The sequence below is a fragment of the Palaemon carinicauda genome, unplaced genomic scaffold, assembly GCF_036898095.1.
Source record: "Palaemon carinicauda isolate YSFRI2023 unplaced genomic scaffold, ASM3689809v2 scaffold331, whole genome shotgun sequence".
NCBI classification, from domain to species: Eukaryota; Metazoa; Arthropoda; class Malacostraca; order Decapoda; family Palaemonidae; genus Palaemon; species Palaemon carinicauda.
The window spans coordinates 110,247-134,464 of NW_027170988.1; the positions used below are offsets into that span (position 1 = coordinate 110,247).

Sequence of the window (24,218 nt, forward strand, 5' to 3'; positions counted from 1 at the left end):
TTATTTCTAAAATTATCATCATTATAATTAATAATTATTATTATTATTATTATTATTATTATTATTATCATCACTAGAAAAATTATAACCCTGGTTGGAAAAGCAAGGAGCTATATGCCCAAGGGCTCCAACAGGACAAAATAGTGCAATGAGGAGAGGAAATAATTAACTATATAAGTAATGAATCATGAATATGAAATGTCTTAAGATCAGTAACAACATTGAAATAGATCTGTCATATATAAACTATGAAAGGTGACTTATGTCAGCCAGGTAAACATTTGAACATTCACGGCAAGTTTGAACTTCTGTGGAATACATTTGCAAATTCAGATTAAACCATTATATATGGTTTACATATTAATAATCAATAGGGTATCTTCCACTATAACATTCAAATGGAAGCAATAACTTATTATAATGCAGTGTCAACCTCTTATTCCAAAAACTGTACTGATCATAAACATTTACTAATATTCTTATAAAACACAATCTAATGAAATTATTATAAAAGTTGCACAAGGAAAAAGGAAGAAATTAGACAGAAGAAGAGAAGAATTGGAAGAGAATGTAAACAATGACCTAGTTAGAGAGAAAAGAGAAGAGTTGGAAGAGAATGTAAGCCAGGACCTACAGTACTAGGTTAGGTTAGCTTAGGTTGCATCATGTCTTATTAAAGGTTCTTTTTAAATTTTGTGTTTGCATATTAATAGGCATCATCGCTACAGCATTGACAAATTCATTACAGCATATCTTCCCTTTTTAAGAGTACATTGCAGTTTTTCTTAGGGTCACAGTACTAACTTATACACAAAGGGCTTGAAAAAAATGGTTTGCGCCAATCAGAAATGCATAAAGCATAAGATAGTTGAAAAAATAGTTCTTGTATAGTACAGTATTTGCTTTCATCAACCTGTACCACAGTTTTGTACTTGATACAAACTGTATCTTAGATGTAAATAAGCACGTAAACTACATGATGAAGTGTAGATGGACAGGTAGACGGAATAATAAAGTTAACAGGACTGCATAGACCATTAGCTAATGTGGCACCAAAATAGTTTTAAAGATCTGATAAAAAAAATTATGTTTGTATATCATAAGTCATTGTCAGTGCTATACCATCAAATGGTGTTGGCAACATGAATTGTAGACAAACGCACATACTGGGCCGCAGATTTGGTACAGAAGTCTACTTTACTTTGCTCCTTACTCTCTTGCCTTTGTGCTATTATTACTATTACTTATTAGGCTACAACCCTAGTTGGAAAAGCAGGATGCTCTAAGCCCAGGCACTCCAACAGGCAAAATAGCCCATTGAGGAAAGGAAAACGGGAAAAATAAAATATTCTAAGAAGAGTAACATCATTAAAATAAATATCTCCTATATAAACTATATAAACTTTAACAAAACAAGAGGAAGAGAAATTAGACAGAATAGTATGCCCGAGTGTACCCTCAAGCAAGAGAACTCTTAACCCAATAGAGTGGAAGACCATGGTACAGTAGCCATTCAAAGCTGGGAGGATTGTGCGAGTCAAAAGTGCGAATACAAAAAAATTCTCAAATGTCAATTCAGCATTCTACTACTGCATATCAGTGACCCTATAATTATATGAATAAAAATCTTATTTATTGCATATATTAACCCTTTTACCCCCAAAGGACGTACTGGTACGTTTCACAAAAGCCATCCCTTTACCCCCATGGACGTACTGGTACGTCCTTGCAAAAAAATGCTATAAATTTTTTTTTCTTCATATTTTTGATAATTTTTTGAAAAAATTCAAGCATTTTCCAAGAGAATGAGACTAACCTGACCTCTCTATGACAAAAATTAAGGCTGTTAGAGCAATTTAAAAAAAATATACTGCAAAATGTGGTGGGGAAAAAATAACCCCTTGGGGGTTGAGGGTTGGAAATTTCCAAATAGCCTGGGGGTTAAAGGGTTAAAAACAAAACTCTTGGATGATGAAGATAATGACTTCTGTAGAATTCTACAGGTTTAAAAAAAAAAAGAAAATGCTATTGAGGCTGACTAAATCTGTAGAGGATTCACTGGCTAGATTCATCAAAGGATAGCCTTGTGATGCGCAGTGCCTATCCGATGAAGGCAAGGGACCCTTGCCGGTCCCTACTAATTCCAGTATAATCATCTACCTGGCATCAGGAGTAAAAGCTGAAAAGACATCTCGTCTCACACCTTAGCCCCAATCCATCACCCTGCTGCCAGTGACTTCATCGAGATTTAGGGGGGCATTTCCTCCACACCCAAAGTTCTTGTTACTCTAAGTTGAGGCCTTTGGGTCAATAGGCATAGGAGGAGATTATGATGATGATGACGATGATTGAGACTGACCTAAAGCATTACTGTTAACCAATATTCCATTCCATATCACACATCTATAAGTCATGAGCACAGAGTGACCACTAATTTCCAGCCACTACATGCTTTAAGCTGACTATAACTAGTTCAAAGGAAATATCCTAGTCATACAATATGGTCTCTATGATCAAGAAATGAAAGCCAAACTAGCACAACCCATATTCCATAGCCAGCATAGTGTCTAACAAAAATATCTCTAAGCTAATGAAAGGTAAACATAGATTAGTAATAACAATACTGTAGACTTCTTTTACATAACAAAAGATGTTCAAACGTCTCTTGTGAAGTGGGGACTAAACTTAAGTTTTAAGTACTCTATCCTTGTACTACAGAGCCAATATTGACTGAGATACAGAACACTCCTAATACTGTGGCTTCCATAAGCTTAACCAAAGCAAGACTTTAGATCCTCATCCTCTCCTAAATGACATGAATTATTTGGCCTTTAAAATGTACTTTTTCTAGGCCAAATTGCTAGCAATTCAAATGGTCCCACAACCACAAGATTCATTAGAACTGATATATGACCCTACTTCAGTATACGAAAAATAGAAGCTGGCATTAATAGCCGACAATCTTCTCAGTAAGGAGAGCCCTTGGGCAGGTTAGGTAAAATTTTATGTCTCTTCTTGGTATAAACCAGACTGGGTTAAAACACATAAATGTCTCTTTGAACAAATTGGTTTCATGGAGATTGGGAAAAAATTAATGATAAGGTGAAGTAATAGGATCTATATTGCATTAAACAAAATGCTAATTTTGACTACAATAAAACCATAATAATTTGTCAAGGGCCAAAGATCACTGGAGAACAACTACATTAGATCCTTCTCTCTGGTTACGGCTTATTTTCCCTTTGGCTACACATACACCAAATAATCTGGCCTATTCTTTATATATTTTCCTCTGTCTTCATACACCTGATAACACTGAGATTACCAAACAATTCTTCTTCACTCAAAGGGTTAACTACTGCAATGTAATTATTCAGTGGCCACCTTCCTCTTGGTAAGATTAGAAGAGACTCTTTAGCTATGGTAAGCAGATCTTCTATGAGGACATTCCAAAATCATACCATTGTTCTCTAGTCTTGGGTAGTGCCACAGCCTCTGTACCATAGTCTTCCACTGTCTTGGATTAGATTTCTCTTGCTTGAAGGTACACTTGAGCTCACTATTCTACCTTGTTTCTCTTCCTCTTGTTTCTTTAAAGTTTTTATAGTTTATATTTGAAAGATTTATTTTGATATTAACGTTCTTGAAAATTCTATATTAATTGTTATTTACTTCTCGTAGTTTATTCAGGGCTACCTTCCCTGCTGGACCCCTTGGGCTTATAGCATCCTGCTTTTCCAACTAGGGTTGTAGCTTAGCAAGTAATAATAATAACAATAGTACTGGCCATTGTCAATGAATTTGCAAACAGGTATGACAAGCCATTAGAATTTTAACGAGGGTTTACTACCCCAATGCTAGTTAGCGGGGGGTAGGGAGGGTAGCTTGCTACCCCACCCCCTCACAAACACACCTGTGCTTGAGCTCACTTTGCTTGGAGGTAGGACTTCAAGGGGGATAGGGCTGGCGGGCAAGTTTGATTAAATAGCTAAGGTTTGTATAGTTAGAAAAAATACAAATTATCTACGAATTTGTCATTTGTTCCGTAACCGACATACAAACCACGCTATTTAATAGGGGTGACTCACCCATTAGGAAGGGTGGAAAGTCCCGGCCAGTACTGGTTTTTGGCTTTCCCCGGGCGCTCATTATTTGAGTGTCAGCACTTAAACAATAAGGAGTCCCTGCATCTTGCTAGAACCTTGCTACGCAAGGACTGCGGACTACGCAAGCTGTGTGTGAAGGTATAATAAAGTGTGACTCGTCCTAGGAAGTTGACCTGTAGTCCTTTAGATGGAAACTTTAGGCTAGGACTCTCCCAATACCACCTCGTCAGGGTATGGGGACGTGACAGTATTAGCTTAATACTAGGAACACAAGGAAACATGGTTTTCCTGCAGTGGTTTGAGGTCAGCTGTGCAGAGAACCCAGGATGATGCTTTCCCCAAGAGAGGGGAGGATGAAGAAAAGAATAAGGGCCAGACAAACCTTTTCATTCATGCAGACTAAGACTGGGTAACAATGCCCTCAACCTTCTGCTACTTGTCCAATAAGGAGCCTGAGGTTTTAAACCAGCTGTTGTGCAGCCACCACAGAGCCGATAGAGAACGTATCAAGCCTCCTATGGGTCACGTCTTACAGGTAGTGGGCTGTGAAGGTCGTCTGACGCTTCCACACCCCAGCCTGAAGAACCTGCATCACTGAGAAATTCTTCTTGAAGGCCAGGGACGTAGCTACGCCCCTGACATCATATGCTATAGGGCGACGTGGCGGAGGAGGGTCTGGATTCAGGGACAGATGGATCACCCTACGAATCCATGCCAAGATGGTGTTCTTGGTGACCCTCCTCTTAATCCTCCCAGTGCTAACGAACAATGCTTGCACCTGAAGACGGACTGCAGCCGTTCTTTTGAGACACAGCCTCAAGCTCCTTACTGGGCACAGTAGGAGATGGTCTGGGTCATCTGTTACAGAACGGAGACACGAAATCTGGAAGGAGTCGAACCTAGGGTCCGCCACCCCTGGATTTTGAGTCTTAGCAATAAACTCAGGGACGAATTTGAACGTTACCTCCCCCCATCCCCTTGAATGGGCGATGTCATACGAGAGACCATGTAGTTCACTGACTCGCTTGGCTGAAGCCAAAGCTAGTAGGAACACCGTCTTCCAAGTTAGGTGGCGATCTGAAGCCTGGCGTAATGGTTCATAGGGAAGTATCTTAAGAGACCTGCGAACTCAAACCACGTTCCATGGAGGAGGTCTCACTTCCGACTGAGGGCAGGTAAGTTCATAACTTCATATGAGTAGGGAAAGTTCCAGCGAGGAAGAAATGTCCATTCCTTTGAGCCTGAAGGCTACATTTCAGGCTGAGCGATAGCCTTTCACCGCCGAGACTGAAAGGCGCATTTCTTCCCGCAAATACACGAGGAACTCCGCTATTGCTGGAATAGTGGCATCGAGTGGAGAGATACCCCTTCCACGACACCAACCACAGAAGACTTTCCACTTTGCCTGGTAGACAGATGCAGATGATTTTCGCAGATGTCCAGACATCCTGATCACAACTTGTTGCGAAAATCCTCTCTCAGAGAGGAGATGCTGGATAGTCTCCAGGCGTGAAGTCGTAGCGGAGCTACGGCTTTGTGGAAGATGTTGGCATGTGGTTGTCTGAGTAGATCGTGTCGCGGAGGGAGTTCTCTCGGAAGTTCCGTTAGGAGTTGCAGAAGTTCCGAAAACCATTCCGCTTAACGCCATAGCGGAGCTATGAGGGCCATTGAAAGATTGACCAATATTCTGGTCTTGTTGAGCACCCTCCTCGTTAGACAAAATGGGGGAAATGCGTACACGTCGACGTTGTCCCACCGTTGTTGGAAGGCATCTTGCCAGAGCGCCTTGGGATCCGGGACTGGGGAGCAGTATAGCGGGAGCTTGAAATTCAACGCTGTCGCGAACAGATCCACAGTCGGGGAACCCCACAAAGTCAGGACTTTGTTGGCTACTAGATGATCCAAAGACCACTCGGTACTCACTATCTGAGACGCTCTGCTCAGATTGTCGGCGAACACATTCCTCTTGCCTGGAATAAAACGTGCCGATAGTGGAATCGAGTGGACTTTGGTCCATCTCAGTATCTCTACTGCAAGATGGGATAGCTGCTTTGAAAAGGTACCTCCTTGCTTGTTGATGTAAGCCACTATTGTGTTGTCGCTCATCACCACCACAAAGCGAACCGCCAGATATTGTTGGACCTGTTGAAGGGCCAAGAAAACGGCCTTTATCTCTAGAAGATTTATATATGGAGGCACTTTTCTGATTCTGACCACAGGCCTGAGGTCCTGTGGTGTAGAACGTGGGCGCCCCAACCTTTCTTTGAGGCGTCCGAAAGCAACATCAAATCCGGGGGAGGACGAGAAGATCCACTCCTCTTCGTAGGTTCTCGTCTGTGACCCACCACTGGAGGTCCGTCTGACCATTCCGCAGGTCCCATAGGGATCATGACGTCTGGGGAATCGTAACCATGATTCCACCGGGACTTGAGTCGCCACTGGAGGGATCTCATCCTGAGGCGACCGCTGGGAACTAGACGAGCCAAAGATGAGAGTTGACCGAGGAGACGTAACCACGATTGGGCTGGAAGCTCTTCTCGTCTGAGAAAAGGGCTTGCGACCTTCCTCAGCCTTGCTATGCTGTCGTCTGATGGGAAGGCTTTGTGGAGATTGGTGGCTATAATCATGCCTAGGTAAACCAGTCTTTGAGTGGGAAGCAGAGAGGACTTCTCGAGATTTACCATGATCCCCAGACCCTGGCAAAGTCCCAGAAGTTTCTCTCGGTGTTGACGAAGGGATGACGCTGAGTCTGCTAGGATCAGCCAGTCGTCCAGATAACGGAGGAGACGGATGCCGATCCTGTGTGCCCATGACGATATTAGGGTGAACACTCTGGTGAAAACCTGTGGTGCTGTGGAGAGACCGAAACACGGCACCTTGAACTGGTACTCCTTGTTGTCTAGGCTGAATCTTAAGTACTTCCTTGAAGACAGATGGACTGGGATCTGGAAGTACGCGTCCTTCAGATCCAGTGTACACATGAAGTCTTGTGGTCTCACTGCAAGTCTGACCGTGTCTGCGGTCTCCATGCTGAACGGAGTTTGTTTGACAAACTTGTTTAGAGCCAAGAGGTCGATGACTGGTCTCCAGCCTCCAGACGCCTTCTTTACAAGAAAGAGTCGACTGAAGAAGCCTAGGGACCCGTCAAGGACCTCTTGGAGAGCGCCCTTCTTCAACATAGTCTGGACTTCTGCACAAAGGGTCTGCCCCCTTGCTGATCCCATGGCAAGGGAGCTCGATGACACTGGATTCATCGTCAGGAGAGGTAGAGATGTTGTGAACGGGATGCGATATTCTTGACTGATTACGGAAATCGTCCAGGAAACGGCCCCGAGTCGCTGCCACCTGTCTGCGCAACTTTGTAGGCATGCCCCCCACTGGTGGACATGCAGGGGACTTCCAATCCTAGCGTTTGCGGCCTCGGCTGCTCCCTCTAGGATTTTTCCCTTCTCTGGAGGACTTCTTGCCTTTCCTGTCCTTGAGAGGAAAGGGCTTAGACACCATTGTCTTCGCTGCCGTTGTCGGTTTCGTGGTCTTGGTAGGACAGGGCTGCTGGGGTGCTGGAGGCTTATAGGGCTTGGATGTCAAAGCCCTATGTAGGAGGGAGTCTTGGTGGGACTTCCTCCACCTCTCAGCAGCATGCTGAAACAGATTCGTTCCCTCCACGGATGAATGTCTGAGCCTGCTTATCTCGGTGCTAGGGACCTTCGGAAGGAACCTCTCAGCCACCGCATCCCGACGTTTCAAGATGGTGTTTGCCCACAAGTTCGAGACTTGGTGGGCCAGAAACTAGATCGTACGAGTGCCTGAGAGTAAAAAGGTCTCCATAGCTTTCCTGGTACGTTCTTTGGAGAAATCCTCCGAACGTATCAGAATACCTAAGGTCCCTAACCAGATGTCAAGCCACTTAGTGGCCTGCATAGCACACTTCGCAACCTTCTCCTGATTAAGGATCTCAGTCGCTGAGAATGAGACCTGCCAGTTGGAGTCTCTCTCAAGAGGGACTCCCCTGGTAAGCTCTTCCAAAGAATGGTGAAGGGGAAGAGCTAAACAAGGCTCCTCTAAGATCTCGAAGTACCCCCTCTGCAGTACGCGAGGAAGTGGGAGAAGCTTGTTGCCGGCACTGGATCGGCTGGAGGAGGCTAGCTGAGAGAGTTGGACCGCAATCTTGCCCCTGGTACTCTTAACCCCCTGAGACCAGGGCAGAGCCGCACTGGCCTTAGAGGGTTTTTAAGTCCAAAATACTCGGTCCAAGACCATGTTTTTGCCCTCTTGAGGGGGAATCTCTGGGTCAGCAAACCCAATGAAAGTCCTCATAAGGGTTAGAACTTGCCAAAATGCATGTTCTGACTCCTGTAGCTCTCCTCTGGATGGACTCGCAGCGAAGTCTCCTGTCCCCAAAGGCTCTTCTTGGGGAAAATCGCGGACGTTCTGACGTTCTCCGAGTGACTGGCTGGCTCCGTTTTTAAGTCTTGTCGAGGATTTCGGTACTGTTTTAGAGTCCTTCAACTCCCTCCTGGGAGGGATGTAGGACTCCAACAACGACGGAGGTAGGCTCTTCTCTGCCCTTACCCGAGAAGACTTTCCAGTGTGAGGTGGGGTTTCCCCCATTGGTGCGATGGGGGAAAGTCTCACCTCACGTGACTCCCCTGAGGATGGGTAGTCCTCGTCTGACAGGGAGGGAAAAAAAGTCTGGGGGGGGCCTGCCTCGATGGCTTACGAGGAGACAGCTTAGTCCTCGGAGAAGTCACCGCGTCCGAAACTCCTCTTTTTCTCTTCAGGGGGGTAGACGCAGCCAAGGATTTGTGACCCAATTCAGAGAGAACAGGCTTGAAGGCCTGCATAACCACTCTGACTAGTGCCCCAAACCAAGGCTGCTGGCTGATGGCTGCACTGTCAGACACTCCCTCTGGAGGGACAGGGATCGACCGATCCCTGGGAGGAGTTTCCATAGGGGGGTTCGCCTGTAAAGAAAAGGAAGAAGAAATGCCCCTGGACCTTTCTGGAACCTTCCCCCCCACCGGCGAACGCGCTGTTCTGCGCTTGCAGGGGGGGGGGGGAGAATGTGGCGGTGGTGACCTTGCCGTGCGTTGTCCTGCAGCCTCACGCGCGGGAGGGTATTGATGATCGCACAGGGCAGCGCGCTGGCGCTCGCGTGATGGGGAATACCTGGGGTCTCGTGCGGGGGAATGCTGATGCGCGCGCGAACGCGATTGCGAGGGCTCACACGGGCGAGCAATGGCACGTAGAAGCGTGCGCAGGGGACCCAGGAGAGTGCGCAGGAGGCTTATTGTGCGCTCGCGCGCGCGCGAGGATGAATGTTCGTGCGGGCGCGCAGGATCAGGATGAAGGGCCCGTGGGCGTGCAGGCGAGAGATCGCGCGCCCCAGAATATGTTGTAGGGTGCGTGCAGGAGAGATATCCCTTGCGCGCGGGCGCGCAGTCGGAACCTGTGTTTGTTGGCGCGCCTCTTGTGGGCGCACGTCAGGCTGGCGGTGTGTAGCCGCTGTAGCGGATGGGCGTGGGCGTGTGCAGGTGAATGCGTGCAATTGAGCGCTGGCGAGCGCTGACGAGTAGAAGAAGTCTTAGACTTCCCTACCGCACCCAGATCCAAAAATCATGGGCGCGCAGGAGATCGTTGGCGCGTTGGCAAGCGTTGACGCGTAGGAGAGCATTGGCGCGCATGGCGCGCAGTAGGTTGAAGGCGCGCAGGTGAGCGCTATCTCAGGAACAGCAACAGGTGAGCGCCTGTGCGCTATCTCAGGAACCTCAGCAGGTGAGCGCCTGTGCGCTTTCTTAGTGTGGTCAGGTGATCGTTGGAGCGCATGCTTAGCATGGCGCGAAGGGAAGTGTGCGCATGATGGCGCGTACGCCCTTGATGCCCCGAAGGGACAGGTGCCTGACTATGATAGACAGGTTTTGTTGGCGCATAAAGCGCATCAGCTGCCAGGAACGGCAACGGCAGGTCAGCAGGTCTGTCGGATGGAAGGTCGACCTTCCACCGAAGAGGATCGCGAACGATCCGCTGAGAGAATCAGGGTCGTAGTAGGAACAGTCGGTGATTGATGACGAGGCTCCTCTGCGGCGGACTGCAACGACGATGATGAACCAAAGAAGCGCCTCCTCACCGTCCTATAAGGTGAAGGAAGGCCTCTGCGGCAAAGAGGAAGGCGAGCCTTGCGACGTATACGCCATCTGGGGGCCGTTGGATCGGCAAGCTGACCTTCAGCAGTCCTCCGAAGAGGAGTCTCTGTGAGTGAACTCCCCCGAGGGCGAGTATCTCCAGCAGGAGAGACTGTTGGACTTAGTTTCTCCCTCGTAGGTTGAGCAGGAACGGGAGAAACTAAGCCTTCAGCTACTGCGGGATGAGAAGAGGCAGAGGTATTAGGATATACCGCATTGGATACCTCTGACACCACAAAGTCGACAATAGACAGAGGATCAACCTCTGCCAAAGTCGGCGATTGTTTGACAGCGGCACCCAATCGGATGATGTCAATAAGTGCTTCCTTGGAGGGCGAACCCTCGAGCCCCAAGGAAGACCAAAGCTGGAATAAATTTGTTACATTTAAATTTAAATCCTCCCCCCGGGGGAAGAGGTGGAGCTGCCTCGCTAGGGGAGGCAACGCCATCTCTCGAACCCCGAGATCGGGAAACAGAACCACGGTCTATGCTACCACTCGACGGTCTCTCGAAAGAGACCGATCGAGTGGGAGCTTCGGAGGAGGTTTGGGCAACGGAAGAAGAATCCTTGGGATTTTCTCCTTTCAAAGAAAACTTCGTAGGAGAAATATCCCGCCTAGACTTCTTCTTAAGTCGCCGAGAACACCTCTCCCACTGGGAAGTAGACCACTCCCTACACTCACCACACTTATTACCACTATCACACCGTTGGCCTCTACAGTAAGGGCAAAGGGTGTGAGGGTTCATCTCGACCGCCGACATGAATGTTCCACAAGGGCAGTCAGAGACATTAATGGCTGTCGGAGAGGCGAGGGTGAGAGCGGACACGTCCGACTACCACCCGAGCCGAGATCAAAGTGAGCTCAAGCACAGGTGTGTGAGGGGGGAGGGGGGTAGCAAGCTACCCTCCCCTACCCCCCGCAAACTAGTGGTGGGGTAGTAAACCCTCGTTAAAATTCTAATGGCTTGTCATTTCAGCTACGCCGAAAGTAATTATCCATATTAAATAGCGTGATTTGTATCTCAGTTACGGAACAATTATACATGTACCAACTAGGGTTGTCTGTACCTAGTAATAATAATAATAATAATAATAATAATAATAATATTAATACTGTACTAGAAGCAAGAGACCCATGCAAAAGAGCATTGTCTACAATTCAGTGGCAAGGTTCAAGTATTCTGTCTAATGTCTCTTCCATTTGTTTTTTTTAAAGTTTATATAGGAAATACTTATTTCAATGTTGTTACTGTTCTTAAAATATTTTATTTTTCCTTGTTTCCTTTCCTCACTGGGCTATTTTCACTGTTGGGGCCCCTGGGCTTATAGCATCCTGCTTTTCCAACTAGGGTTGTTACTTAGCAGGTAATAATAATAATAATAATGAATAATAATAATAATAAAAATAATAATAATAATAAAAAAAATAATAATAATAAAAATAATAATAATAATAATAATAATAATTACACCTGATAAATAGATCCATCTGTTCATAAATACAAAAAAATACAAAAAATGAACAGGACCTACAAATACAAAAATACTTACTTGGACTCTTGAAGGCAATCGCTGGACTGGAGCTCTAGTTCCGCTAGAGCTCGACAGTCTTCTACTTTATTTACTTTCCACACTGGGCTATTTTTCACTGGTGGGGCCTTCTCTAGGGGTACTGTTACTGTCCCTTGTCTCTGGGCATGAGCAGAATTTAAAACCTGAAACGATAAAAGCAGTTGGTTAAATAGCAATAAACCTTTTTCTTCTTAAACCTAATTTTCTATATGAAAACTTCTTCAACAGGACAAACAGCCAATACAGTATATGTGTGTGTTGTTGTGTGTATGCATTTGTCATTAAAAAACAATTTCTAGTAACAGTGGGCGGCTCCTAGGTAAATTAAAAATCTATCCCTCCCATATTCAAACGCAACTGCTATGTGGATGAAAGCCGTGTGCAGTAAACTTCCACAGTCATGGCCACTTCATTAAGACAGAAAGGCTCACTGGGTGCACATCAGACCCTCCCAGAATACTTACGTCTTTCCCAACACTGTCACAAGAGAGAGAGAGAGAGGGAGAGAGAGAGAGAGCATTCCTTTAAACTTAACGGTTTTAATTATTAATTCCGTTACCCGCTACACCCACACCAAACCCGCCCTCATACCCACATCAATAATATCCCACACTGTTTCCCAAACATCATCCCACGTCGACCCACACCCCATCTGAGGACAAAACTGGCTACTTCCCAGCCACAGTATTCTGGTGTTAACGTTGAAGGCAGAAAACAAAGCACAAGAAGAAATACAAGAAGGGTATCCATGTCCTTTTCAGAGCTCAGAATCTTCAAAACATCAAGGACACAATTGCAGTCAATCAAGAGGTAAAGATATTAGCATTTAAGGGAACCTGGTGGATCTGTACTGCTATCTATGTCATACAGCCTAGAACAGGAAAGTCTCCTTCTCTAGATTAATGAAGGAAGCTGTAGTTACCGAAGTTACAATCTAATAACACCTGATTAATAATAGTGACCTTAAACTAAACTCCAATTAATTTTCATTTTCATGAAACCATCTCCATCTAATGAGACAAGAAAGCAAAGTGGACATGAAGCTATAGAGGGTCTCGCAGGTCACAGAACAGTGACTACAGAACTCTGAAATTCACAGAAGACATCCCTTGTAGTTTTATGCTACCATGAGTGTAAACGCTACTTAGTTGTATTTAATTCTCCTCCTGGATTAGGTCTTTGCCATGAATATGAGGCACTGATGCCACGTGATCGTGTTTCCAGTCAATCTATCAACAACCGAGGTCATCCTCGTACCGGTAACCACAGGCATCATGGTGACATCTGCTGTACCTCCGAGTTTCCCATTACACAAGATCTCAGGTAGTTGACGTATAAGAGTCACAGTCCTTCTTAATAGGCAATCTTGACCATAAGGTCCTATACCTAAAATCCATGGATTCGCAAACGCCTTTTATTGGCATATACTGAAGCGCATTTAGCTTTACTCTGAGCTGTAGCACATAAGGGTATGCTCATGGAAATGGGGATAGATGAAGACCTAGAACTGATAGGAGTTAAGGAGAACAATTACAAAACTGACAACCATAGAGGGAAGAGTTGACGTATAACCTTTTCAAGATGATACTGACGTAGACTGATTAAAAGACATGGCAGGATGTATAATACGATATAAATCCTATCTTGTACGGCTGTTACAGTACTGTATATCTTTTGGTTATCCATTTAGTGAGAGAACTTCTCTGTGATGTACATACCCTGGCACTGTACAGGGATGGTAAGGCAAAGCAGATGTGTTTTTGGGGGTAAGTCTTTAATATTCTATTGTTTCTTAGCTCAGAATAATATGCGAGAATAGTAAACAAACTCCTATACATCTGGGCCATTCACTCTCATACTCAGTAGAACATTGACTGGTCCCTTTTTACATCCTGAATGAAACTTAACACAAGTTAAAGAAAATATTATTATTTTCAAATCACCTTGTGCACAAGTCTCGTGTAACAATGTCAAAATGCTGTACTGTATATCATTGTTACTTTTGAATATATGTTATGTCATCCTAGTTGGAAAAGCAGAATGTAACAAGGCTAAATGTCTCAATTGGTAAGAACAAATATGAAACTGTACAAATAAGTTATTGTTCCACAGTCAATTGATTGACTGATTGATTTGAAGTTTTCTGGCCTCCTGACATCTAAGGTCATTGATGCCAATATCATTTGTCATAAAGAATAAAAGAATATCAAATTAAAACCATAAAAGCGAAGATGTCATTATAAAAGTTAAATGGCTTTCAGAAGACCTGCTTCTGAAATAAACCTAAAAATACTGCTAGCAAACTACGATACATCACGTCCAAGAATCTTGGCAAGGATGAAGCTGCCATCCTCACCTTCTCAAACGTACCATTTTTATATTTCTTTCAGTACTATAAATGGGGCATTCCCTCAACAAAAGCCTCACTGTCAAGGGTACCAAACAGTTGTAGCAATAAGGCTGGTGTTGGTCAGCTAGCAGAAATTCATGTGTCAACCAAGTGTGACCAATGCGGAGATAACAAATAGTCTCCAACTTTTGGGATATAACATTCGTTATTTATCTCATCTACCACCTCAATGCTGTTGCCAATTATTATAAATCAAGGTCAATTAGCTTAACAAGTAAGGCCCGACACACAGCCTTCAAAATGAGGTCTATAATCCATGGCAAAGGTAGGCCACAAGTGCTGTACCATCCTGTCTACAGTCAAAACACAGGCATGTAGTTTTAAGGGTGTTTCCAAGGATAGCAAGAGAATTATCAGAGTTGAAAGGCTGTACTTTAATAGCATAACCAAGCCCAGAATCTACTACAAATATTATCCGAAGCTTGAAAGCATTTGTCAGAGGCGGAGGCATGCGACATAAGCATCCCTCAGTTATGAAGAAGCAATAGAATCATAGCAAAATAAAACACGTCAAAAAAGTTTCCATGGTTCTTATAAGGTGCACACATAGTATACACACTGTACAGAAATGGGAGCCTATATCTGAAATGAAAGGTACTGTCCATACAAAACCGCAAGGCAGCAAAGATTAAAAAACAGTCGCAACTATCTCCCTTATGCAGTCACGTGGGATACAGCATTAAATGTAACTGGTTTGAATTTTATTAGAAAAAAATTAAACAATACTAACTGCCAAGCCTTCAGTGAAATCTAGAACCTCTAGATTGGAATTTGATTCAAGAAGAAAGTGACTAAAAACAATCAAAGCGATGAACAAAAACTGGATGAACTGGTGGACAATTCAACCCTGAATCAAATTCCAATCAAGAGGTTCTAGATTTCACTGAAGACTTTGCAATTAAGAGTTGTTTAATTTTTTCTAATAAAATTCAAGGCAGTTATATTTAATGCTGTTGCTCAATTAACTGCATAAGCCAGATAGTTGGGAACATTTTCGAATTTGTGTGGCCTTGCTGTTTTGTATGTACAGTACCTTACGACGTTTCAGATACAGACTCTCATCCCTGTACAGTGTATACAATAGATGTGTGCCTTATAAGGACCAAGGAAATTGTATTTAACATTTTCATTTTGCTGTGAGCAAGCGTTAGGGTCATCATCATCATCAGTTTTATGTCACTTTCCCTTCCTGACAATGAGTGTAAATGAGTTTTCATGTATAATTGGGGATCATCACTTTAAAGCAATTTTTTGTTAGAATTCCTGCCTATTATAGGTCTTTGTGTATACAGAACCCATTCACAATTTCATTAGTGGCATTGCTAGTTTGATATGCAGTAAGAGAACACCAAAATAACGGTCCTAATTACCGTGTAGTTGGAAGACTGCATTCCTTACATACCATGTTAGAGCCAAAAGAAGATGATTGAAAAAAAAAACTACTAATAAGATAGCTATATCAAAAGGGAAATTTCTATAAAATTGTTTAGAAATGTTAGAGGAAGACAATAGATCTTACCTAGCAGGGCTTCAAACTAAGGTGCTCATATTATTTGCACCATCACCAGTAAAGAAAATACAATAAGGCTGAAGGACATATGCCAGAAATATTCTGCCAATAAGCAAAGCTTCAACAAAGGTAAGATGGCCATGTTAAGTACATTCAATGGAATTTGAAACATGAAACATTGGCATCCTGTTGTCTCAATTTGTACTATTCACATTTGGCTTTATATTTTTCATAGTTCCCCAAAGGACGTACTGGTACGTTTCACAAAACTCATCCCTTTACCCCCATGGACGTACCGGTACGTTCTTGTAAAAAACTGCTATTTAAATTTTATTTGCATATTTTTGATAATTTTTTGAAAAACTTCGGGCAATTTCCAAGAGAATGAGACCAACCTGACCTCTCTATGACAAAAATTAAGGCTGTTAGAGCAATTTAAAAAATATATACTGCAAAATGTGCTTGAAAAAAATTAACCCCTGGGGGATAAGGGTTGGAAATTTCCAAATAGCCTGGGGGTAAAAGGGTTAACATGCAGTACTGTACAGCAGTAAAGAAGGAATAATCTGCTTATACAAAACTATAAAAATAAACGTACACCAAGTACAAAAGAGCACCACTGCTATGATCATAAGCAACCAAAAGGGCTGGTTGCCACAAAAGGTTAACATTCAAAGCAAGTTCCCATAGGGCAACGTCCATAAATTTGTGGAGGGAAATCAAAAGCGCAACCAATATCCATACGTCAACTATAAAATAATTATGATTACTGTACTACATAAAGACAATATTAGTCACAACAGTTACACCAATGATACAAAGTGATTAGAACATCAGCATCAAAGTCTTGGCAAACAAGACCATTTGACAATTTTAGTAAAGGGGATAAAGGGACTTCCAGTTATGAGTAAAGTGACAGGATCACCTCAACTGAATATTTGTGCAGGGAAGGAAAAGAAAATTATTCAGATAGGAGAAATAAAAAAAGTTGTTTAACACTTATGATGTACCAAATCCCATAAACTGAAAGGAAACAAACTATAAGAAAACTCCGCACCCATAACTTGTTTATATGACGGTGGAGCAGAGGCTCTTGCGTTGGCAGCCTGTCTGAAGAGATGTACAGTAATTATTTGCAAGGGGGCGATGTGAAAACATCGCAATTTTCCATAAAACAGGGCATGAGGACCATGCTTGGTTGGCAATGTAACACATAAGACTGACAACGACGGGGAGACGAGATGGGTTTGGTGATGACGGAACCACTCGAGAGTGTGAAAATGGCAAGGGGACCCCCAAGACCGACAATGGCGGCGAGACGAGATGGGGTTGGTGATGACGGAACCACCCGAGTGTGAAAATGGCAAGGGAACCCCCAAGACCGACAATGGCGGCGAGACGAGATGGGGTTGGTGATGACGGAACCACCCGAGTGTGAAAATGGCAAGGGAACCCCCAAGACCGACAATGGCGGCGAGAAGAGATGGGGTTGGTGATGACGGAACCACCCGAGAGTGTGAAAATGGCAAGGGAACCCCCAAGACCGACAATGGCGGCGAGACGAGATGGGGTTGGTGATGACGGAACCACCCGAGAGTGTGAAAATGGCAAGGGAACCCCCAAGACCGACAATGGCGGCGAGACGAGATGGGGTTGGTGATGACGGAACCACCCGAGAGTGTGAAAATGGCAAGGGAACCCCCAAGACCGACAATGGCGGCGAGATGAGATGGGGTTGGTGATGACGGAACCACCCGAGAGTGTGAAAATGGCAAGGGAACCCCCAAGACCGACAATGGCGGCGAGACGAGATGGGGTTGGTGATGACGGAACCACCCCAGAGTGTGAAAATGGCTAGGGAACCCCCAAGACCGACAATGGCGGCGAGACGAGATGGGGTTGGTGATGACGGAACCACCCGAGAGTGTGAAAATGGCTAGGGAACCCCCAAGACCGACAATGGCGGCGAGACGAGATGGGGTTGGTGATGACGGAACCACCCGAGAGTGTGAAAATGGCTAGGGAACCCCCAAGACCGACAATGGCGGCGAGACGAGATGGGGTTGGTGATGACTGAACCACCCGAGTGTGAAAATGGCAAGGGAACCCCCAAGACCGACAATGACGGCGAGACGAGATGGGGTTGGTGTTGACAGAACCACTCAAGAGTGTGAAAATGACAGCCGAGAGGTAATCCAAATATGAAAGCCTATGGGCGCCAGAAAGCAGGTTTCAGTAACCTCTAAACCTGAATTTTCAAGTTCTGGAGAAATTCCTTTCTTGTAGTAGTTCTGCACATGACAGAATCCAGATGGGGAATAGCATGCTTTCAGCAAAGCTGGGTATGGCTGTTAAAACTTTAATGAGGTGGAGGTATTTACTGACGGGTGGTGAGGAAGCCCTACCCATCCGACAGGTCGCTGAGCTCTAACTTTTGACCTTCAGGCTAAGTATGACTTAAAGGATTCAGGTTTCTATAGTTAAGGTAAAACTGAGTTTTATTAATAAAATTGGTCATTTCTATACTTGCCTTGTTTCTTTTCCCGAAGTTTGGTTTATCATTTACCAACAAAATAAAAAAAACTATTCTCTTTTCTGTCAATAGACCACATGCACCTGGTAAAGTAATGAACCACACTAACAATTAATGGCAAGACACAAACCCCTAAGTGCTTCTGTTATTCAGTTTTTTAAGTTGAAAGTACTGCGGCCCGAAGGTCAAAATACATTAGGGCAAGGAGCTGTGTAACCTTGTAAAGGTGCAGTGGCCTAAACCTATAATAAGACTGCTTTTGGGAGCTATAGGCTTATGGATGGCACTAATCAACAGCTCTGAAATGGCTCATTACAGGCCTAGCAAGCCGATAAGTGTCTAATCCTTTGCTCATGAACCGCACGACTTGCTTCAGGACAGACCCGTTGATCAACGGATGCCCGGGCACATCCGGACTCGGAACAAAAACGGACATGGTCAAGAAAAACACAAATTTAAATCACTAAGAATAGCGAAAATTAATCTCAGTACCTTACGAGAAAAGGAGGAAGAAATAGTGATGATGATGCAGGAGGAAAATAGATATTTTGGGAATATGTGAAACTCGTTTACCGGGAGAAGGCACAAAATTTTTGTTAAATCAATTTCGACTGACCTGATTGAAAAGCCTACCTGGCGCCTAGTGAGAAATGATGAAGTACTGTATTCCTTATGCCGTGACATCACAAGTCAGTGGGGAGGAAGGTGGGCATGTATATGAACATCAGGCAAGTACTGTACAGTAAAGAAATAACACATTTTACTATCAAAATAATGTTTATTTCTATGAACCTCCCATGATGTTCATATTGCTACTGACTCCCACACACTGATGCAGGCAGGATACTAGTGAAGGAAAGAAATAGTGCAAAAATTAAAATGAAATCGTTGTATAACACAAATGAAATTCTAGACTGGTCTAGATTGATGGAAACGAACAATTTCAAAATACAGCTTCAAAAACAGTACTCCAGATTGTTCATCTAAGGGTACAGTATTTGAAGTACTGTAATTCAAAAATAGGAAAATTATAAATCAATCGAAATAGAAAAAATTAAAAGACAGCATTACCAGCAGCTAATACAGGATCAAGAGCCCCACAATACGATAAGAAAGCCAGGATCCTTCAAGACAATCTTCAGCAAACACCAAAATGCTAGCAATTAGACTGCCAATAAAATTCTTTCCATAGAATCATTTCCGCTAAAACCAAGATACTGTATGTAAGTATACTCCTAATATCCTGAACCTTAATCGTCAAGGCTTTTATAATATTTAGATCCAATTCTTGGCGCGTTTCTGTAGCTAAACTTGTAACATTGCATTTAAAGACAGGAAAAATTTGAATTCTAATTTATATCACAAACACTAATTGTAATGTTTATACTGTGGTTTGTCCAAAAGCTATTGAACAGCTCTTGTTGGACAAATAAGTCAATTTCTAATTAAATACCATCAACCATTTATGACTTTTAGTCTTAATATAATTTTGATCTGAAGAAATGAATAGGAGAAAATCATCCTTTGCTTCCGAAGATCACTGTGAAAGATAGCGGTTGCAAATGCACTCCTCACCATGGTTATTAAAAACACAGTACTAGATGGCGACTAAAATCAAGAAAATACTTCCTGTCTGTGGAGGGTCCTGAACATCTAAACCCAACTGCCTACAGATTGATGACATGGAAGGAGAGGGACAGTAATTCAACCCATGGAGCACTACCTGACCCTAGTGAACACCAACCTTCTGGAGTGTCCCTTAACAGAAAGGAGTGGGCCACCTTAAATAGAGCAAGACCTATGATTAGGGAAACAGGAGATGGACTTCAAAAGTAGAGCTATGTCATCAACGCTGAATGCCCGAGGTGAATCACCCCAGACCATCTACTACATCCGCTACTGCCCACTGGGACCTGCATGTTCCGATGTGGATCTACAGGAAGTAAATGTCAGAGCCATACGTAAAATACACGAGTGGCGCGATAAGATATAAATGAATGAGTACAGTACTGTACTATCTCCATGCATAACTCTAACAAACCCAAAGGAACACCACATTAAATGCAAAAACCTTATAATCTGGAAGGGGATTAGTCTTACAATTGCCGAGTCAACAGAGAAATTGAATGACAAAGAACCCATAATGCTTCGCTTCTTGCCATTAACGGCTACTCTCTCATTACTTTACTAGACACATGTCTATTGAAAGGAAAGACAATGGAATCATTTTAAAACCTTGGGGTAAATATTAATAAACTGAAGACGCAACAGATATTAGGCTAGGTCACTATCAGGCGCTAGTAGACGGTCACGGAAAACTTATATCCGCATGACGAATATGTTGTCAGGATGTATGGTCATTGTGAATAATGGGTTGTATACATTTCGCCATCCTTCCCCTCGTCTAGGAGGATGGAAGAGAAACTTCTAAATAAAACTTATATGCAAGAAAATTTGCTTGATTGTGTGGCTTCCATACATCCAGCACATACTGAAGCATGTGCTGAACCCCGAGAAAGGGGAATAAAGTACATGTAGAAGAACCAGTCGATTACCTCTCACTCTAAACTTAAATTCCCATCGCTATGTTATACGACATGTTTCTTGTTACGTGAAGGAGCTAATTTTGCTACAGGATTTGTTTATGAATTGCCACTAGGCAAAGGATACAGTACTAGCATCCTGGGACTTGTATCTATCTCATAGATAATGAGAAGAGATGGTTCTGTCCTTACCCAAATCTAGCCTTCAAGAAGTGTACTCCTGACAAGTTCTTCCCCAGAGCTGGTATAGATCCGATATGTCTGACTTTGTGAGCTCGAACCCGAGACGACCGATTTGTCTCCTTGCCAGATGGAGGAGTACGTTTGACTATACAGTACTCCAAAGACAGAAATAAAAAGCGTTCTAATTACTTTGTCTACTCGCTAGCCAGAGAAGCACATCTGAATGTCCCATGAAGCCAGACAGAATCAGAGTTCTGGGGTCTTTTCTCCTATTCTTAATGTTGCTCTAGGAAGAGATGAGTCTTCTCGAGATGGGAAGGCAGGGAGGGAAGTGATGAAGGAGGACTTCAAGTGATGAGCAGCCGAGTTATAAGTCCTGACCACAAAATCCTGAACCAAGGTAATGGAGATTTTTTAACCTCCAGAATGACTTGTGACACTGGCAAAGATATGCCGGTTCCTACTAGCTTCGTCAAGGCTAGACTAGTAAAGGACAGTCTAGAGTGTCAATGTCGTATCTGCTGCCAGCCACCAGGGTTTCAGCAGTATCACTTGAAACCTTCGACATTGTGAAAGGTTCCCAGCGGCTTGATGTTCCCAGAACGTCACAAGAGTCCAAACGATTCTGGAAACAAGTAAAGACGCAAGTCCTAATTGCAAACCTGCTTCAAGGCCTGAGCGACATCCATCACCACAAAGATTGAGGAACTTTCTCGACAAAGGAGAAAAAGAAAACAGCAGACTCAAATGCCACTAGTGTGTAGCTATTTGGGAGAGATCAGGGTCATGCTTTCCAAAATATTATCTACAGACTGCGGAGTAATAAGCGAAAAAAGGAAATGGGCAGTACGGAGAAAGCATTTAGAATTTCCAGGAAGGTGTCCTCGAACACTGACAAAAGACTGGAACTGGGGAAAAGAAGAAGTATTTTGTTCAGATGAATAACGAGCCGGTTGAGAAATGGTGAAGACCTGGATTAAGAAGCCTTTCTGCCAAGCAATGATATAAGGATCACAATTGATTCTTCACCAAGTAGGTTGAGAAGCAGGTGCGCTCCTTTTGTAAATCACTTCCCTTAGATGGAAAAAAACTCATGTAGCCATGTCATCCCTCCTCCGATACATTAGATTCTTGGAGGAGAGGAAATTTCTTAGCATAATATAACTCATCGTGCCACTACCAGGTATATCGTCCCATGTTCGTGATGCCACCTAACCCGAAGGTATGAAGAATGCTGGTTGTTAACCAGTAAAGCTTCGGAAATTATCGGTGTCAATGCTTGGAGGTGGCCGTGCAGGACTAACCTTTTCGTCGACAAAGGGATTCTTAGAAGGATTTGTCTTTATCAATCTGGAAGGCAGTGTAGGAACAGAACATTAACTCTGTTGCAGATCGAGACAAGAAAGAAGTCTGTCTTGATGCTGACGAGAGTCCCCTGTAGGAGGGTAGAAAGGAGAGCTCACCGAGACCTGTCGCTTCGGTAGACGAGTCCCGATAGAAAGTGCTCAAAAGAGACTAGCGTAAACACTTGCATGAACACTAGGGGTGTGGTACCCAGACCAGGTACCAGGATTTCAATTGGTAACTACTTCTCCAAAAACATTTTATGGAGAAAGGCTCCCGTAGAACAGAGAAACGATCCAAGGTTACATATCCTTCAGGTGTATGGTAATGGAGTGGTCTTTATTCCTATGATGGGCCGTACTCTGTTAGCCATGTCTGTCCGCAATGGTGTCTGAGGAACTGTGCACACACACCAAAGACCGGTATCTAGTTCCCCGTCAATTACAATACTTCATTCTTAAGAGTAAACAAGATCTGGTAGATCACAGGCAGAAAAAAGGTCATCATTCAAGAAATCAATGCCCCCCAACACATATACAAACAACTCCGACAACTAGCAACACTTCCTGCCAACAAAAATTTATACATCTCTACGCCCCTCAAGGATTTCCTAAAAATGACCGATGATATTCTCTTAGTCCCGACATTGGCAGAACTCAGTCGACCACCCATGAGCAGTAACTACCACATAAACAACACTGTGTTACCAAGCAACTATGGTTGCCAGAGAATACGACATAAGATTGGAATCAAGAAAGAACACGAGCAACCAAACAGCCTTTCCTATTTTTCATTGAAGGTTTGGGACGGAAGCTCAAAAATGTAATCAAACCCAATTGAATGCTATCAAAAAGCATGCTACAGCAGCCCAACCAAAAAATTGTCAGCAACAGTCAGACTGCTCTTCTCATATAGGAAACAAGTCTGCCTTTCGCTGAATTTACTTCAAGAAACAAAAAATGTCCCTAATTCTGCTGCTTGAGTGATTCCCCACTCCACTAGGTCACTTACGCTGACCACAGATACACAGCGGTGGGGACAGGAATCGAGCAGGCTACAGCCGCAGACTGTTAGCATTTTTCTGCAAGAAGCTATCTCCAGCAAACAAGAAAACTCCACGTTTAAACAAAGAACTAATGACAATCCAGCATTTAGGACATGCTCAGGGAATAGCAATTTGTGGAGCAAATAGATTATCAGCCTTTGATTTGAGCCTTCATAAAAATATAAGTTCTGGTCAGTGCACCAACAATGACAACTACCAGCGATCCCAGAGAATTCTTGCGCCATCAGTTACCTGAAGAGTTCTTTTAACACCACCATCGATTCCCTTTCCAGAAACACCATTAACACTGTCCAAATTGGGATATTAAACCCCAAGTAAGCAGCAAACCAGGAGGACGACGAATATCTACAAAAATAATCTTCACGTCAAATAAAATCTAGTCGTCGTCACAAAAGCAGATGCCATAATAAGAATTCTTAATTGACGATGTCTTTGAACAAATGGCAGAGTGGTTAGTCGAAACAGACACCACCATCACATATGGAACTATGAAGATAGAACTAAGATCATTATTCAGCCTGGCCCTTACCTCAGAGCCAGAGAATTTCTAGACAATGCAGGAATGGCAATAGGAAATCAATGGTTCTCACATTTGCAAGCAACTCCAACAACTATTAACACTTCCTGCCACTGACGGCCAACACGAAATGACGGTGGACTTAGCGCGCTGAGTACTCCTAAGAAAGTCGCAGTAAATCCCAATGCATCCACCATGCCTCTCAAGGATTACCCAAGGTGAGGTTTACTTGGGCCAGACATCAGCAGAAT

At 43.6% G+C, this 24,218-nt stretch overlaps 1 protein-coding gene across 1 annotated transcript in view; it reads right to left on the minus strand.

Moving 5' to 3' along the window:
• LOC137636576 (uncharacterized) overlaps positions 1 to 12,513 on the minus strand; it is a 68,802-nt gene extending 56,289 nt beyond the window's left edge. Inside the window, exons 1-2 of the mRNA XM_068368969.1 lie at positions 12,436 to 12,513; positions 11,841 to 12,004 (exon numbers count right to left, since the gene is read on the minus strand). Of these exons, the coding sequence (XP_068225070.1) occupies positions 11,841 to 12,004; positions 12,436 to 12,513 (242 nt within the window). The remainder of the gene's footprint in view (positions 1 to 11,840; positions 12,005 to 12,435) is intronic.
• Positions 12,514 to 24,218: the final 11,705 nt, after the last annotated feature.